Genomic DNA, 17,081 nt, shown 5'->3' on the forward strand with positions numbered 1-17,081 from the left:
GCTCCCGCCTCCTTCTCCCCCGCCCATCTCCGCCCCCGCCCCGAGGCCCCGTGTCGCGTGGCATTGTGGGGCTTGTGGTCGCGGGGAGCGGACTACAAACCCCAGGAGCCCGCGCGGCTGCCGGTTACTTCCGGACAACGCCTGGTGTGTGGTAACAGCCGCGGATGCTTCCTGCTCGCAGGCGCTTCCGGCGCGGCGGTGAAGCCCACTCGAGAGCTCCGAGGGCTCCGTGGGTCGGGGGGAGGTGAGGTAAGGTGCTGTGCCTTGCTGATGTCCTTCCCTTCTCGGCGTGAGCCCGCGGAGGAGCGAGAGCGTTTGGAGGGTGGGGGGGAGTCTGTTCGTGTGTTTGCGCAGGGCCTGGCTCGCCCTTCGGGGCTGTGCCGCGTTGGAAGCGTAAAACTCTGTGCAGCATCGGGGCCTGGCTGAGGGGCGGTGGGGGGGAGGACGGGACAGGGCGGGCGGAGGAGCGGCGGAGGCCGCCGGTAGCTCCCGCCGCAGGTGAGTGCGGCCTCGGGCCTCGCCGTGCGGGGAAGGCAGAGGGTGTCCCTTCCTCTCCCTGCCGGGAAGACGGTCCGACCCGGGCGGGCGGGCGACCTGTTTCCTCTCGCCCCGAGGCCGGGGTGCAGCGGGCCGAAGGCTTGTCCTTCTCCCTGTCCTTCCCGCAGCCCTGCGGTGCCGCGGGTGGTTTGGGGCCCTGCTCCCCTCAGGGTGGGTGTGGGGGGGCTGCCCGGTTTGAGGCCCCTCGGCCTGGGCCGCGCTGGCTGGCGAGCCCCGGGAGGGCGGCCGGGGGGGACGCCCGGGCCTGGGAAGCGTAGGCCCGGATGTGTATTATTTTTAGCTCGTCCTAACGTGGGAGCGGAGCGCTGTCAGGTGGCTGCGGTGAGCGCCAGCGGCGCGGTCAGTGCCTCCTCAGGTGGCGGAGAGGAAAAGGCATCTCGGCTCCTTCCAGCGAACCGGGCAGCTCCGGGGCCGCCCCGCTGCGCCGCGGAGAGCGAAAGTGCCGGGCAGGGAGAGCAGGTACCCCGGGCTGTGCTCCTCTTAGTCACCGAACAGTCCGGGGAGACGTTCGATGCTTAGGTGTCCCATTAAGCTGCTCACTTAGCTGGCGAGTTTCGTTGGTTCCTCTCCTGTAGCTCACACGCACTGGGGCACAGGTAGATGGCTGAAACCTTGGGCCAGGTTTGTGCTGCTCTTATCAGAGGCAGTAATTGCCTTCTGGTATTTATTTACTTGTTGGAATGTATTTGTGTGTTTGAAACTATGTCTTACCTGTTAGTGTTTGATAGAGTAATAGCTTTACTTTTTGTGTTCCCAAAAAGAGCTTGAAAGAGAGGCAGGGATACGTTGTTGTGAGTATATATGATAAGAACTGTGGCCTGTTGCAGTTACACTCTATAATAATTCTACTGTTGCCAACTAGTAAAATTGGGGGGCAGTCCAGGGGGCTATAGTTTCTCATGTGGTAGGCAGAGACAAAAACTGGGTGTATTAGGACAGACTAAATCACTTCTATTTTGAAGTTCAGTATTGCAAAAGAAGGTGAACTAATTGTAAGCCTGACTTCAGAGTGGGCTTGGATTTTGTTTTTTAAATGGATATGATTCTAAAAATAGACACCTTGGGTTTATTGCAAGTTCGTGTGACTTCTGAATTAGTCATACGAATTGCTCTTACAGTAATAAAATGCATAAGCAGTTATGCTTTGTCAGAGTGAACCCAACTGTAAATGGCTATTATGTGTGTGTGGAGATGTTTGAAAACTGCCTATCTCCATTCTAGCGAGAGGCATTTAAAGATACTTTTAAAACTTCAATGCTGTTTTCTGGTGATATTCCTTTTATTAAGTCTTCAGTGAAACTGCTAGGTGTAAGAGTAAGTAGAATAGGGAATCAGCACAGTGGAGTACCTTAAGTTGCTACTTTACTGATTTTAAAATATAGCAATTGTTATCATAGCAGTTGATCTGTATACTAGTTCCAGTGAATTCAACCATGCTGTCATGAAGTCACCTTGGGTTTTAAAAAGCAGGAAAGTAGTTCTGTATCTGAAGCACAAAGCCTTTCAGCTTTGTACCATATAGTGTAAGTTCTACAATGGGAAATAATTGCAATCAGTTACCATCTGGCAAGGAAAAGGAGTGTGGGGTTTTTTATTTCTTTTAAGTGATCATTAATAAGGGAAACTTAGTTCCCAAGCTATGTGTGGGGTATGCATACAGTTAAAAGAGCATACTCTGTGATTTTTTTTTCTTTTGTAAAATTTGCAACTGTAATTAGTAAATTACCTAAACTCCCCCTTCCCATGCATGTTGGTCTTACAAGAGCCAAGCTCTTTGCCTCTGAATTCATGATAGAATTCATGCTGCTATTTTCCCTCCCCTACTCTTTCTTCCTGAACTTAAATTAATTTTTCTGGTAACTCAGAGGTCTCGGATCAGGTTAAAGGTAAAACCTCCTCTTGAATACTCACTGCAAAAGGTAGAGCAGAACTTCTTGGCAGTAAAGATAGCCTTTTCTAGCAGGAGTGGAACTGTAATTTTTGCCAACCATTGAAATAATCATTCTGGTAGATCACTGCCTCAGACCTTGTTCCTCTTTAGTACTTTTAAAAATAAAAAAAGTATTAATGTCTAGGTGCTTGAAGTTTTCCAGATCTAGGGTAGACAGAGCCTGGAGAAGGGAATGGATACAACATCAGTACAAAGGTAGATCTACTGATGACATAACTGAAGATTGAAATCCTGCCAATTGATACCTAATGTTTCTGTTGTTTAAAAACAACTTTTAAAAAGTTGTAATCATGAGACTCTGTTCTCCTTATACACTGTTTCAAAAGATAGTGTTAAACAAACACCTTTCTTTATGGATACCTTGCTTGTTTCCCCACTGGCCAAAGAGCAGATGTGGATTTGGGGAAGATTACTGCACTCTGTGATGGTTATATTCTTATTAAGTGACTCTGCAGTTCTGCTTCTTGATATTAGTGCATGACCAAAAGTCTTGTCAGTAAATGTCACAGATTAGAGAAAGCAAATTATTACCTTAGATACTGATAACAGTAGTTGTACATTTTGGGAAGTGTGGGGTTTTGCTCTTTACTCTTTTTTGGCTTACAGGAAGTTTATCTCAATGTAGGTTTTTTAATGATAAAGTTGAGTTGAATGATTTAAAATGTCATTGGATGGATATGGGGGAATAGGTCTATCAGAATCCTTGCAAATTTTCTCATCTAAAATCTACCAGTTTTCTCAGTGTTTGCTGAATAGCTGGGATATTATTTTAATGCTGGAACTTAAAGGTTAGAATGTAAAATTTGTAGCGACAGTGAAAGTATATATTCCATGTTAGTACGTCTCTTGGAATATAGCTTGATGTGTTCCATGGTTTAAGACTGAGCAGCAGGATTGTATTAGCTGGCATCTCAGCATAGTTTTCAAATTTAGATTCTTTTTGAGTTCCCTATATCATTCTGTACATTCTGTCCGATGGTTGATTTCATCTGATGATGTAGCATGAAGCATGGCTTCTAATTACATGTATACAGTTTTGAATCTGTGGGATCACTGTAACAAAAAAGATCAGGCTTGCATGTAGACTAATATTTGGCAGTCTGTCTGTTCCAGACAGCATATCCTACTATCTTCTCCTTGTCTTCCCCCTCAGACCAGTTAACAAGTCTGCCAGCTAAATAACACCTTTTTTGCATTTTACAGCAATTTGCCAGGATTTTCTGAGCCATGCACCTACTTTGTGCTGTTCTACTAGATCACCTTCTCATGGAATCTTATTAATATTTTTTTTGAGAATGTAAAAAAAAAAAAACAATTGGCAGGTGAAACTAGGGTAGACTCATCTCAAATAAGACACTTTTGAGATTGTAGTGAACTGAAGTTATGCTTTTAGAAGGCAGTGTTGCTATAAAGCTTGGCAGCTATGCAGATGGCTGCTTTAGATCGCATACCAGAAGAAATACTGCAAGCTCCTAGTTGCTGCATGCTAATGTGCATTGAACTTTGGCTTTAGTCAGGCCATTTTGAAGGCTAGTGGACTGTCTAATAATTTACCTGAATAATAGAACAGAAACTCAGGTTTTCATGGGGATTTGGTCCGTAATCAGGATTGAGACCACCTTCAAAGATATTTGTATGTGGTTTAGTGCAGCCATGACAAACTATCTTTCTGTAATGCAAATAAATGTGGGAGTTTTGGTGAAGATTTTTATCCCTGCTATTTAACACTAGCAAAGACTGCAGTGCATCTAAGTTACAGCTGAAGAATGTGAAGAAGTTGATCCCTAGATGCAAGGACAAATGGTGTGGCAGAGTTAGCAGTCAGATACTTGCATGACAGCATGACACTACCTAGTGTATCTTCTAGAAAATGGGAAGATTTCTGGAATAATGAACAACCAGTGTGATATATTGAATATATTTCTTTTCATATGTTGGCAACAAAAGTATATTTGATGTTCTTATGTACTTCTTGTGTGTGTGTGTATATTTAAATCTACCTCTTGTCTTCAGTTGCACAATTGTATCCTTTGTGTTAATATGAATCCAAGATTTTATATTTTGTTTGAAGAGTGTCACTGTCTGGTAAAGAGGTAATAGGTGGTGTATAATTGTTTTTAGATGGGGGCTTTAACTGTACTGTGGATTAGTAACAATAGTTTATGGCTCTTCAGGAGAAAATGAGTTCTTCATTGTAGTCCACAGTGTAATAGGTTTTCATCATCATAAAAATCCATCATTTCAGTTCGTATTTCCTTTTCTTTGTGGATACTGCTAATCCATAAAAACAAAGTAATTCTATCTAATGTTTATTTTGTCCTTCTTTGCCCTTCTTCCTATGATCAAAAATCTTTTGGGTAGACTAGAACAATGTTCAATGACCTGATTTAACTGTTTTAAAAACTTATTTTGTTGAGAATACAGTACTCTAGATAAAAACTTGCAGTAAATTAATCTGTGAATGCTATCTTCAGTGGTGTTTATTAGTGTAGTATCTTGCATGAGTATATATTTTTACTGAACTTTCAGAAACACAGAATTAAATGGTAAAGCTAACAGTTCTCCATCCACTCTGCCCCCTACATGCCAGAGTCTTGAGTGCAGGGAATATGCACGTATAATAAATGGGACAGCTTGTACTTGCAGTTGTGAGTGAAAACTTGTTCAGACAAGTTCCTTTCCTCCCCATGTGAGTAGACCTTGCGTGAGTTTATGTAACTCTGAAACAAGTTCTTTAAAGATATTCAACTTTGAGGAATGATAAATATTCATTTGTATTCTTCAGTGTTCTTGACAGCTGTAAAATATCTATAGGTAGGTGATAAAAATGCGAGAGTCCTGATTTTTGCAATTCCATCCATGTGAACATATTTCATCTATACAGACCCCTTTTTAAAATCTCAGTAATACCATCCTGTGGCTATAGGAATCTGCTCATGTATGTCATGGTGAAGGGTTGGAACAGTAAGACAAAGACGAGATTTTTGTAGTAAGTAGTCCATGTCAGAAAACTTGTATAAAAAGCTTTTGCTTGTTACTATATTAATGTATAATTTTTCTTCAAATCTTGTTTTAACAGTTGGCTGTTTCTGTAGCGTGACTGGTTCTTCACTTGTTTTCTCACTTTTGGGTGTATTCAGACTACCTAATCACATGCTCAGATGAGACATGCATGATATTTGTAGTCATCCAAGTTCTTCCCTGTGCTCACTGTAATCAGTAACAAATTTCACTTGTATCATTGTAACTAAACTACTATATATCTGCCCTGGGCAAAAAAGAATATCTGTTCTTCTATTTAAACTGCTTGAAGATTTTTAGCCAGTGCAGAGCATAATGAGGAATATAGATTGAAGAAATTACTTGGCATTTTTTAACCTGTCAGGAAGTGATATTGATTACTGTAGTAGCTTCTGCTGTTTCTTAAGTATTTCACTTTTTTCTCTTCTTACTAAAATATCAATAAAATCAGTACATGAACATACAAATGCCTCATGTCTGAAGCTTGTTAGGAGCAAAAAACCTCCTCTAGTGTATTAACTACTCCAAGCAAATCTAAAATTTAAAACTGTTAATCTCTTTCTTTGTATCTTTTTGTCTAACTTGGACTTTAGGTCTTTAAACTCAATTATGTTATATAAAATATTTTAAAAGAATCTTATGAACAGAAAATATAGCAGGCTGTAACAAAGACTTCATATGAACTGTAGGGTGACCTTGTTTCTTTTCCACATAATTTCTGGGTCTGAGCAATGATCACTCCATGTTGGATGTGATGAGCTCGACTGGGTGGAGGACTTGCAAAACCTAGGTTCAGTTACTGGAACAATAATTTTCCATTGAGTTAACATAGCTCTTGACACACCCTGAGCGGAAACATGACTTAAGACATGGGCTTATATAAAACCAAAGATGCAGTATTTGGAATTCAAATGGGTAGAAAGTAAGCACCGATCTCCAGCAGAATCACAACTTGATGCATATGCAAAAATATGGAGTATTTATAGGTAGTCTTAATGTTAATTGTCATAGTGCATCTGTATGGGGTTTGGGTTTACAGCATGTAATGCTTTTCAAGCCTTTTATATATGTGAGTTGTCAGGAGTCTTGAGCTGCTGCTTATGAGTGGTGGCAATATCTTTGTAATACATATGAAATAAAATCACTTCTTTCAGGAAAATTAATTCCATAAGAACTCAAAGTAAAACATTTTTGGTAGTACCTAGCTATTTAAAATATTTGTTCACTTAAAAGATTTCAATTAGGGTTTTGAAGTTACATGAAGTAGTCATTCCATATTTACTCAACTCATGCCATAAGTAATTCCTAGCTTCTAGACAGCAACAAACTAATGTTCTGTGCCTTTTCATTTTTAGAACCTGTCAGTCATGAGCATTCATAATTGTGTTTGTTTTTTGTTTCTCTCTCACACAACCTAAGGACAATCTATTTTTCAAGTTCTTCAAGTATTCTTGCACAACGAGGAAAAAGAAGAAACATTCCAGTGAATGAGGAGTTTTTTGCTTCTATAGTGTTTTCCTTGAGAAGTGGGTCTTTGAATGAGGATGACAATGGAAGAGATGAAGAATGAAGCAGAGACCACTTCTATGGTTTCCATGCCTCTTTATGCTGTTATGTACCCTGTCTTTAATGAGGTAAGCTACGTTTTGCTTTAGAATGTAATAATCCCCTTTACATTGGGAAATATGATCGGAGTAATAGGTTGCTCATCTTGATTGGGAAAGCTTTGTGTTTAACACCATCTTCTTTCTGTGCATTGTTTTACCCTTTCTTCCATGAATACAGTTTCATGCTCGTCAAAGATTGCTAGTTGTCTTGGCCCTGATCTTTTCTCTTACCTTCTACAGAGGATTTTCACAAAACTGCTAGGTCCTACATTCTATGGTAGGAAGTAACATACAGTTGAATATGTACCTGTGAACAGCTTGATACATTTTAATTTTACTGCTAATGGCTATAATTTAATAGGATATTTGTTTTTCTGTGAGTATCAGAGATGGTAAAGATAGTCACAAAAGCTTCTGTCGGACTTCTGCTGTAGGCTGGATAAATGCAAAATACGTCCAGTGACATGTTTGATTTTAATGTTTTTATTTGGGGGGGAAGTGTTTCCTTTGGGATCAAACTGTATAGTAGCTTTCCCTCAAATGAGACCAGTAATTTGAATGCTTCTGTCAATACCCTTTTTCATTATGCTATATAAGGCAGGGCATGAGTACTTGACTTGTTTTGTTCTGATAACATTAGAATTGTTAATAATTCTGAACTTTTATTGCAGCTAGAAAGAGTAAATCTATCTGCAGCTCAGACACTGAGAGCAGCTTTTATTAAGGTGAGAAGTAACTTATATTGAAGAATGATTGTTTAAAAGGTAAACCATATATGATGAAGCTAAAAAGTCAGCTGTCATGTTTCCTCATGTCTTTGCGTTTTGAAGACTGCATCCTTGATCCAATAGTCATAAAAATAAAGCGGACAATTGCCTGGACTGTAAGTTTGAAATGTCTGAAAAAGTTATGAGTAGAAATCTGAATGATACAAGCATATTGAGCAATTTTAAACAAGCAGAATCTTGTCTTATCCATGTAGTACAAAAGCTTGTATTGAGGAATCAGTGAAGGTAATTAGGTAATAAACTTAGTCTAAATATGACAAGATTATGTAGAATAGGTGCTCAGGAGAAATAGACATGTAGCAGACTTTGAAAATGGTTTACAAAGTGAATGGTAATGGGATTATTTTGTGGATGAGGAGAAGTTAAATGCTTGTATTTGCATTCAGCAGTAAATGGAAAAAATATTCCTCTAACTTATCTGTTATATTCCTAAAGAATGAAAATACAAATATTCCTTTATATGGCTTTATTGAAGTGGAGATCTTTTAAAATTCTTTGAGCTATGCATCTAAGTAATAGTTCCCTGTTTCTACACTTAAATCTAAGTACACCTAGACAGTCTTAACTCTCAACTAGAGGCTGTACAAGTTAAATATTTTTTATGACTGTTGGTAAGGAGCTAAGCTGAATGTAAATAATGTAAAAACTGAGATATTGGTGGAAATGGTAGTGCTAGCTAAAAAAACCCCACACACCCTCATTCTTACTCAATACAGCATATTTTTTGATAGCAGCACAGGTAGTGTGGATATCTCCAATGTTAGTCTAGCTTAGCTTTACTTAGATATGTCATAAATCAAAAGCTTTTTTTTTTTTCTGCAAAAGCAATTCCATGATGAAGTTTGAGCATATGATGTGATTCATAAGAGGCACACTTATAAAATGTCATGTGGAAGATGGGCAAGTAGCACCTGTGTTTGAGTGAATTAAATCCCGATGGATACAATATCTTTGTCTCAAAGCTTAGTGTTTATGGAAATATAACAGAATATAGAATTTCATGAAAAACTTTCTTATTCAAATTGAAATGAGTGAAAGGCTTATTGGAAAAGTTGTTTATACAAAATCACTGTTGTAATCCAAGAAAAATGGATATTGTAGTGGAAGAATGGTTTTCAATGTAACCTGCTAGTTAAAAGCCATTAGACTTTTAAAGTTGCTAGCAAAGTCCTGCAGTATATGAAGCAAGTTACATGAAAATATCCCTTTGTGCTTGCAGTATTCAGGTCTTGCATATTTAAGAACAAAAATTTTCTTTGCCATACAGGCTGAAAAAGAAAATCCAGGTCTTACACAGGACATAATTATGAAAATTCTGGAGAAAAAAAGTGTGGATGTGAACTTCACAGAGTCTCTTCTGCGTATGGCAGCTGATGATGTAGAAGGTAACATCTCTTACGTTAAATATGTGGATTTTTAATTACACTGTTAACTAGGAACATTCATTTCTGTAAGCCTATTTTCAGAAGAGGTTATTTGTTTCTTAATAGACTTTTTTTCAGCATGGTAGAAAAATAATTGTGTTTTATGAATACCTCTTTTGGAGAACTTAAATCTCCCTAAAAAACATACTTGACTAAGAAGAAAGAAAATGAATGTTTAGAACTATGTTTATGTGGGTGCATAGCTCACCTTTTGCAATGCTAACGACCAGAAAAAAGCATATATGGAGTCTAACACCTTCCTTTTCTCTGCTTCAAATTAAAAGCAGTAGTTAGACTGTCAGAGAAAGGGAGCGTACAGTGGGCTTTAAGTTATTTTAATACTACATTTGATGGTGTAGTGTCTTCAGTGTCTCACTTAAATAAAGATGGGCTCTTTTTCCAATTTGCAGTAATACAGATTGTTGTTGCACTGTGTTTCTATTGATGCAGAGTGTATTCACTGCAGTTTTCTTGTCATGGCTATTTTTGTGCTGTTCACCTTCAAATGTAACATGGCAATACTGCTGCATTTTGTGAAGTAGTGTTTTTAGCTGTCACTAGAGACTTCAGGAAAATCTAATGGTATTTTTTAATATGTTCTTCTTGTTTAGAGTATATGATTGAAAGACCAGAACCAGAATTCCAAGATCTTAATGAAAAGGCACGAGCACTTAAACAGATTCTTAGTAAGATTCCTGATGAGATCAATGACAGAGTGAGGTTTCTTCAGACAATCAAGTAAGTACTGCATTATGTATTTTTTTCAGATTGAGGAGTCAAACTTTTTGTTTAAATCTGAATGTTCAAATGCTGTAGGAGATGCTAGCAACACTGTTCCCATTGGAAAGGAGTCTAATCCTCGCTTATAAATGAGCAAAATTGAGGATTTTTAATGAGCCCCATGTTACTAGACCAAACTTAACTTGCTGATTCCTAGTTTGAATTCCTGTGTCACTGGTCTAGCTTTTTGCATTTGGTCTTGCTACATCCTGTCTGACACAAATTCTGTAGAGACTGTTTTAAGAAGTATTTGACTACTAGAAGGGGATTAAATTCCAACATTTAAACAGGATAGCTTAAATGTATTACAGCTATCTTTTTATTGCCAAATAGGGACATCGCAAGTGCAATAAAGGAACTTCTTGACACAGTAAATAATGTCTTCAAGAAATACCAATACCAGAACCGGCGGGTATGTGCAATAACTCTTTTTATACAATACTTTTAATAGTATAAGAGGAAGCACATCCTTTTGATCAAAGGATGAATAGGACAGCTTAAGTGGTCAATGACATAATACTTCAACAACAGGATTGTTGTATGGTATGTCTCAGCAGTTTTATAAGAAGGTGGTTTTGTCTGTATGTCTTCTAAAAAAAAAAATCAAAAAAAAAAATCAAAATTTCTATACCTGTGTAATGTTAGCCAATCTTCTTCTCAGTTTAGTGTCAAGATTCTGACTGTACCAAACAATATGTGAACTAAGACTCTGCTCCTGGTGTTTTGTTTCTTAGGCACTTGAGCACCAAAAGAAAGAGTTTGTAAAATACTCCAAAAGTTTCAGTGATACTCTGAAAACCTATTTTAAAGATGGAAAGTAAGTATGTTCTTGTACTAACGTTTTATGTAATGAAAGGTCTTGTTGACTAACAGGGAAAAATAAGACAAGCTTTTGGGTGTAAGCTACCTTCTCCAGGAGTTCCTAATGTTTTCCTTCACCTGTGTCCTCAGATCATCATGGCTGCTTTAAAATACTTTTATTCCTTTTGTAATGCTTTTGAGGAAAGGGAAGTGTGTTTAAATGCACCACCAGACAACACCCATGTGCAGTACTAGCTTTGAATCTGAAGTTAAATTTCATGGCCTTGTGTGGTTTTTTTAGTAACAAAAAATTTACGAATGCTTTATTGAAACAAGTAATTTACCTATTTGAAATATCATTTGCAAACACTAAACATCTGTGCAGTGTTTTCTTTGATTTACATTTTTATTGTCCTTTCTTTATGCTTCCTTATAGTGCTTCACAGTATTTGGAATTACTCAGCTGATTAATCTTTTTATATTTGAACATTTTAGCCTTCAAACTGGGGCTGTTTTCAGGTCTTCACCTTGGGTTTGGAAGTCACTGTTCTTGGACATGTCACTGTAGCGACTGTTTCAGATGATGAGCATACCCCCCCCCCTCCCCGTCAGATTTTGACAGTGCCAAAGTGCTCTATGTGCTGCTGTTTTAAAGATGAGGACTAACTTTCATGTCTGGTCTTGCTGAGCTTGGCAAAGACTAAGAGCACTCAGGGGATGGTGCATTACTAAAGGAGAGAGAAGTCTTGAGACCAGCTGTGAATACTACCTTGTTCCTATTAAAGCATTCTCTTTTTTTTTCTCCTCTTATTGAAATTGGGGCTAAACTTAGTTATGATACCAAAATGAGAAATTTAGGCCTTGGTACCTTTATGATCACTGAACAGATGTATAGATAATTTCACATGAACTAGGTCTAAACAGTCTCACTTGATTAGAAAACTATTTGACTGAAAAAATGGGGCAAGGGTTGGACGTGTTGTGCAGGTACTCCAGCCATGCTGAAAGAGACAGCTTTGTTTAGCTTTGTGTGAAGTTAATGCTGTGCTGTGTATTGTGGGCATAAGCTTTAAGTGTGTTAGGTATTATCAATATTGCAAGAAATCCCAGGTTAAGGCTTGTATTTCATACCCTTGTGGAGTCAGAAGTAATTTAAATCTGAACTGCGTGTTGAATAAGATACCCTGCTCCCACCAGAAAGTAACAGCTCTGAACCAAATAGTCATGCTCAGATGTTGTTACTGAGCTGAAAAACCTCAGTGACCCCACACCTCTTTATTAACAAAAAGATAACTAAGATAGTATATTGCTTCCATGTGTGTGCGTGCTTAGTATTTCTTGAGGAAAGAGTTGCAAATTATGAAGTTACTAGGGATTAAGTGTTTAGCTTTGAAAAGAAGAGGTGTTTAATGATCGTCGGCTCCACCTTTTTCTTCATTTACTAAGTGACAGAGATGTCAATGAGGATTGAGAGCCAAAGTCTTTAAGTTCCTGCCAGTAAACATACTCTTTCTAGGATTAACTATGTAAATAAGTCTGTCTGTTTACCAGCAGTAAGCTTCAGGTAGATCATAATATAGTAAAACATCGATATGCTTCAAATTTGCAGAGCGTAGATGCCAATATATTTAGTTGCCCAAACTTCATGCTGTATTTGTTGAATGACGTAATTCTAAAAATGTCTGAAGCAATCTCTTTCTCTTTTAACAGGGCAATAAATGTGTTCATAAGTGCCAACCGACTAATTCATCAAACCAACTTGATACTCCAGACCTTCAAAACTGTGGCCTGAAAACTGTATATGTTGAGAGTTGTACTTTTCAATGGTGGATAGGGTACCTTTATATGTAAATTTTAAAGTTTTGACTGTATAAATTATCAGCCCCTCTTGAGGGGCCTAATGCAGGATTTTGAATGGGATTATTGCCATCTTACACCATATTTTTGTAAAACATTGTAGCTTAATCATAATCTCACAATGAAGATTTTGCATCACTTTTTGCTATTATCATTCTTTTCAGAATTATAAGCCAAAAGAATTTACGCCTTAATGTGTCATTATGTAACATTCCTTATAAGAATTGTAAATATTTGATGTTCTGTTTCTGACATTTTAACTTGAAAGCGGAAAACTGCAAGATTATGTATTTAACAATATTGGTGGCAAATATTCAATAAATAGTTTACATCTGTTAGACTGTCCTTTTGTATGTGAACAAAAATGCATAACTCGTATTTCTAGAACTGCAGAACATTCATTAAATGGAAAAATTAAAATTATGTGGGTGCTGAAAGCTACTGGCAGTTCAAATCAGTATAAAATGAGGGGGTTTCCTTAAAACTGAGTTTTTTGGCTGTGATCTAATACTGGACCAGAATACCAGAATAATTCTTTTAAGATGTTTTTGACAAAATGAAGAACCCCAAAAGTGAGAGTGCTTTTGTTTTTATAGAAACTAAATCTCACTTATTTCTTAATCTGGTGGTGGTGAGTTAACAGGTTTTTACTCCTAGACTATTCCAAGGTTTCAAGCAGAAGATTTTTAAAATATATGCAGCCGAATATGCAGCAAAGGGCGAATTTAAAATACTAAGAGAACTGGGTTTTCTATTGGTACCGTTTTGGGAGGGAGGAGTAGAGAAGATAGAACTCTTCCAGGTAGCACTAGTGATGCCTTTACTATGCATGCCGTAAGGCAACATTTTTATCAGGGATTGAAATCATGAGAGACCTCGATTGACAAAACTTGTCTATGTAGATGGTTAAGAACTGCTAATGGACAGATTCAAATGTTGTTATTGTGATTTTTGTGGTAATATTTCACACACTGTAATGAATATCTTGCATGCCCCTTTGAAGTGCACCTTGAGTTTATTTTGAAATGGAATCTTTATAGAATAAACCTCTGAAAGGTTTTAAAATGTTTATGTGGCCATAACTAGTAAGTTTAGGGAAGAATGTGAAGCAGTTTATAACACCGTACAAGCTGTTACAGGAGGATCACTTCAGACCGAAAGAGCACAATCGCTACAGAACTATTCCTTCTTTTGATATAAATGATGAAGAAAAGGTACATCCAGACTTCTTGCACACTGGCTTGTTGCTGTATTGTTCACTGGGGGCAAGTGCCTTATCTAGAGTACAACAGCTGGGTCTTTCAATTTGGTTGTCTGCTTAAGTGATCTAAAAGAGGAAATTGGTATCCGCAGCCCTCCAAAATAGTACTGGATGTTCTGCTGTATATTTGTGCATGGAAGTGTTACCTTGATGAAAGCACTGACTAGTGAAATATAGCAATGTGAAGGAGAGTATTATGGAAGAATGAGTTCTTGGGAATGTATATTGTGATTTCCTTGGTTACATAAAGCTATAAGTAGGACATGGTCCTTAAAGCTTGCTGTTTAGGCTCTTTCCTGTTTGACAGTGGTGTTTTGTGTTTACTAGCAAATTGAGCTTAATAACATGACAAAGGGATGCATATACAATTTCTAGTTAAAACTTTTTGTTATTTATTAAAGCTGGGCACGCTCAAATGTTTCTTGGAAAGTGGTAGAAGAGAAGCAATGTTAGCAGCTAAGGAGGCAGTCTGACTAAATTAGAGTAATACTTAATTTGCATCTTTGAATTCTGTAAGTATGAAGGTTTAGTAGTCTTCCTTGCAGATGATTTTAACTTAAGTCATAGCACCAAAGGGCTTAATGAAAACTAATTAGTCAGGTAGAAGAAAGGGGAAGGTACCCAGAGTTTCTGGTACTTCATTTATCTTGAGCATTTGGTACTGAGGAGACTGCACCAGTGGCTGTAAGGAGGGACGTGAAAGCTGCGGTTATACTTTGTGAATTAGACTTAATTCCAAGAAAATTCTGAGATTTTTCTATCTTGTTGGATTGAGAGCTAGTGTTGGCAATAATTAGTTGAATGATACCGTGCTTATGTCTGCAGGTGTAGTAAAAAAAGTAATAATTTATGACTTGGATTCCAAACAAAATGCTGTGTTGTGTCCTGCTAATTGATTCCTTAAAGTTAAAATCAAAGAGGCTGTCCAGAAATGAACTGTTCTGTTCATCAGATCTTCCTAAAACCTTTATTGCGTAAAAGGTACCAAGTATAGGCTAAGCTTCAGGTAGTCTGGCCAATATGTTTTGTTTAATTGTAACCTGATTGTGATTTCTTTTTGTTATCCTTAAAAGTAATGGAAAATTATTCATTGTAATCAATGTCTGGTAATGGGAAAACTTGAAAACTGTTGTCTTCAGGTCACACTCTTCTGTTGTGTGCAGTGAATCCATACCTAGTGGTCTTACAAACTATTTTCCACTGAGTTTGAGCTGGGGCATATGTCTGTCAAATTTTATTGTAGTTTTGCACTTTATTCAAGTTACCTGAATAGCTAAAGAGAAGTTTCTCTTAAGGATTTCAAATACAGCAGTTAGTGTTGCAAAATGCTATTAGAAAATTTCTGCTGTGAATATCTGATATGATAATGTTAACATACAGAAAACCAATCTAATAAACAAAATAAAACTTTGTATATTTGTTAATGAAGCAAAGAAACGTCTTAATCAGTTGTTTTGATCTTTCTCAGCCTATAAAGAAATGAAAAAAAAAAAAAGGTTAGATTGCCTTATTTCTGGTTATAAGCTGCTTGTTTTAATACTGATAAAAAGTTTTGTTTAAAAGTCTGTAAGATGTGCCAGCTGCCCAGCTCAATATAAGCTTTATCTCTAGTTGACATAGTGTTAAGTATGAAATTTCACAGTGCTCTGGTGTCAGAACTTCTATTTATCCAGACAGTAAGCTGAGATAGTATCAGTCTTCATTAAGCATTATCTTTTCATATAATCTTATCTAGATTACCACGGAAGTGTTCCTTCTTAATGTTCTTTTTGGATCTTTGTACGTCAAGGGAAGACATGCCTCGGTTTATTGTGCAGGTGTTATCTGATCTCTTTGTTTTACAGAGACTGTGTATGCTTCTCTGAATTGGGTGGGGAATGAAAAGAAGGTTTTCTAGACAAGCTTGCTACAAATCTAAGTTTTAGATTATTCCATGATGAAGGGGAGATAAAATAAATGTAACTTAATGTGTGAGATACTAACAACCACATTGGCACAGCAGTGATTATCACTTGCCTTTGGAGGAGGCACTGGCTGTTCTGCTCGAGAATGTTGCTTTGCCGTGCTCAGTCTGGCTCATCCTCCCACAGGATTTGGCAGTGCCCTCTGAGAAAGGTACCGCAGCAGTTTCTACTTGTGAGCTGTAGGAACTCTTCTGGCTTTGCATAATTGCTTGGTGCATTTGTTCACTTTGTCATTTTTCATTCCACTTTTTTCATTTTCCTTCTGCTCTTCTGGGCAGATGTTGCTTTCAAAAGAGACTAGTAGGAAATGTGCTTCAGGAATAGAACCACTTCCTAGCAGCAAACTTAGTTCTAAAAAATAGGACTGAAAAGATGCTCCTGGGTCATCAAAGCCATCATCTGGCTTCCTGTTGCAGAAGTTAAAAACTACCATATAATGTTGATCATAAATCTGTGAAGTTCTATTTTAAAGCCAGTTTCTTTGTCCTCATTCCTCTTGTTAGATGTCATTTTAAAACAGTCTGAAAGGAAAAAAACCCCACCACCTTCAAATATTCAAGTTTAATATGCTGCATAAATTTAATTTATGATGAAGAATTCACTAACCTTGTCCACAACCAATTGTTCTTTTCCCCCTCTTTTTCACTTAGTCTTGGGATAAGTTGTATGCTGTCTTGGGCTTCACTTTGTAAAGAGGCATAATCCCAAATTTTTGGTCCTCTCAAACAAGCGGAGGTATTAGGCAATGCTCAATTTGCTCCTTTGAGGCTGAGATAAAATTTTTTTTCTTTCCTTGTGCTTATAACACAAACTTGAATTTTGCAACAAAATTCATTGGTGATGGTGTCTCCAAGAGGAGGAGAGTCTGGCTCATCCAGAGATTTCTGTGGAGGTGATGTCCCTTCTTAGCTTCTCTGTCCCTCTCCTGCCTCACTGCTCGGTTATCATTTTGTAGACATAGTGCCTCATTTCTGAGGCAAGGCACGATGCTTCTGACTAGGTACAACGCATAGCAATTGCCCTGCTGGATGGCATGAGCATCTTCTCCAAGAATTTCTTATTTTGCACC

The 17,081-nt window shown here is 38.0% G+C and overlaps 1 protein-coding gene across 2 annotated transcripts; it reads left to right on the forward strand.

Moving 5' to 3' along the window:
• The first annotated feature begins 94 nt into the window (after nt 1-94).
• On the forward strand, nt 95-13,123 carry PDCD10 (programmed cell death 10). Of its 2 annotated transcripts, none has more exons than XM_054835385.1 (8): nt 95-249; nt 6,950-7,164; nt 7,809-7,862; nt 9,193-9,310; nt 9,961-10,087; nt 10,463-10,541; nt 10,864-10,946; nt 12,641-13,123. In XM_054835385.1, the coding sequence occupies exons 2-8, from the start codon at nt 7,069-7,071 to the stop codon at nt 12,720-12,722; spliced, it is 639 nt and encodes a 212-aa protein (XP_054691360.1). In that variant the 5' UTR covers nt 95-249; nt 6,950-7,068; the 3' UTR covers nt 12,723-13,123. The 2 variants fall into 2 exon arrangements, with proteins under 2 accessions (XP_054691360.1, XP_054691361.1); XM_054835386.1 differs by having other exon boundaries at nt 152-244.
• Nucleotides 13,124-17,081: the final 3,958 nt, after the last annotated feature.

Source organism: Grus americana, chromosome 9 (genome assembly GCF_028858705.1).
Source record: "Grus americana isolate bGruAme1 chromosome 9, bGruAme1.mat, whole genome shotgun sequence".
Taxonomy (NCBI): domain Eukaryota; kingdom Metazoa; phylum Chordata; class Aves; order Gruiformes; family Gruidae; genus Grus; species Grus americana.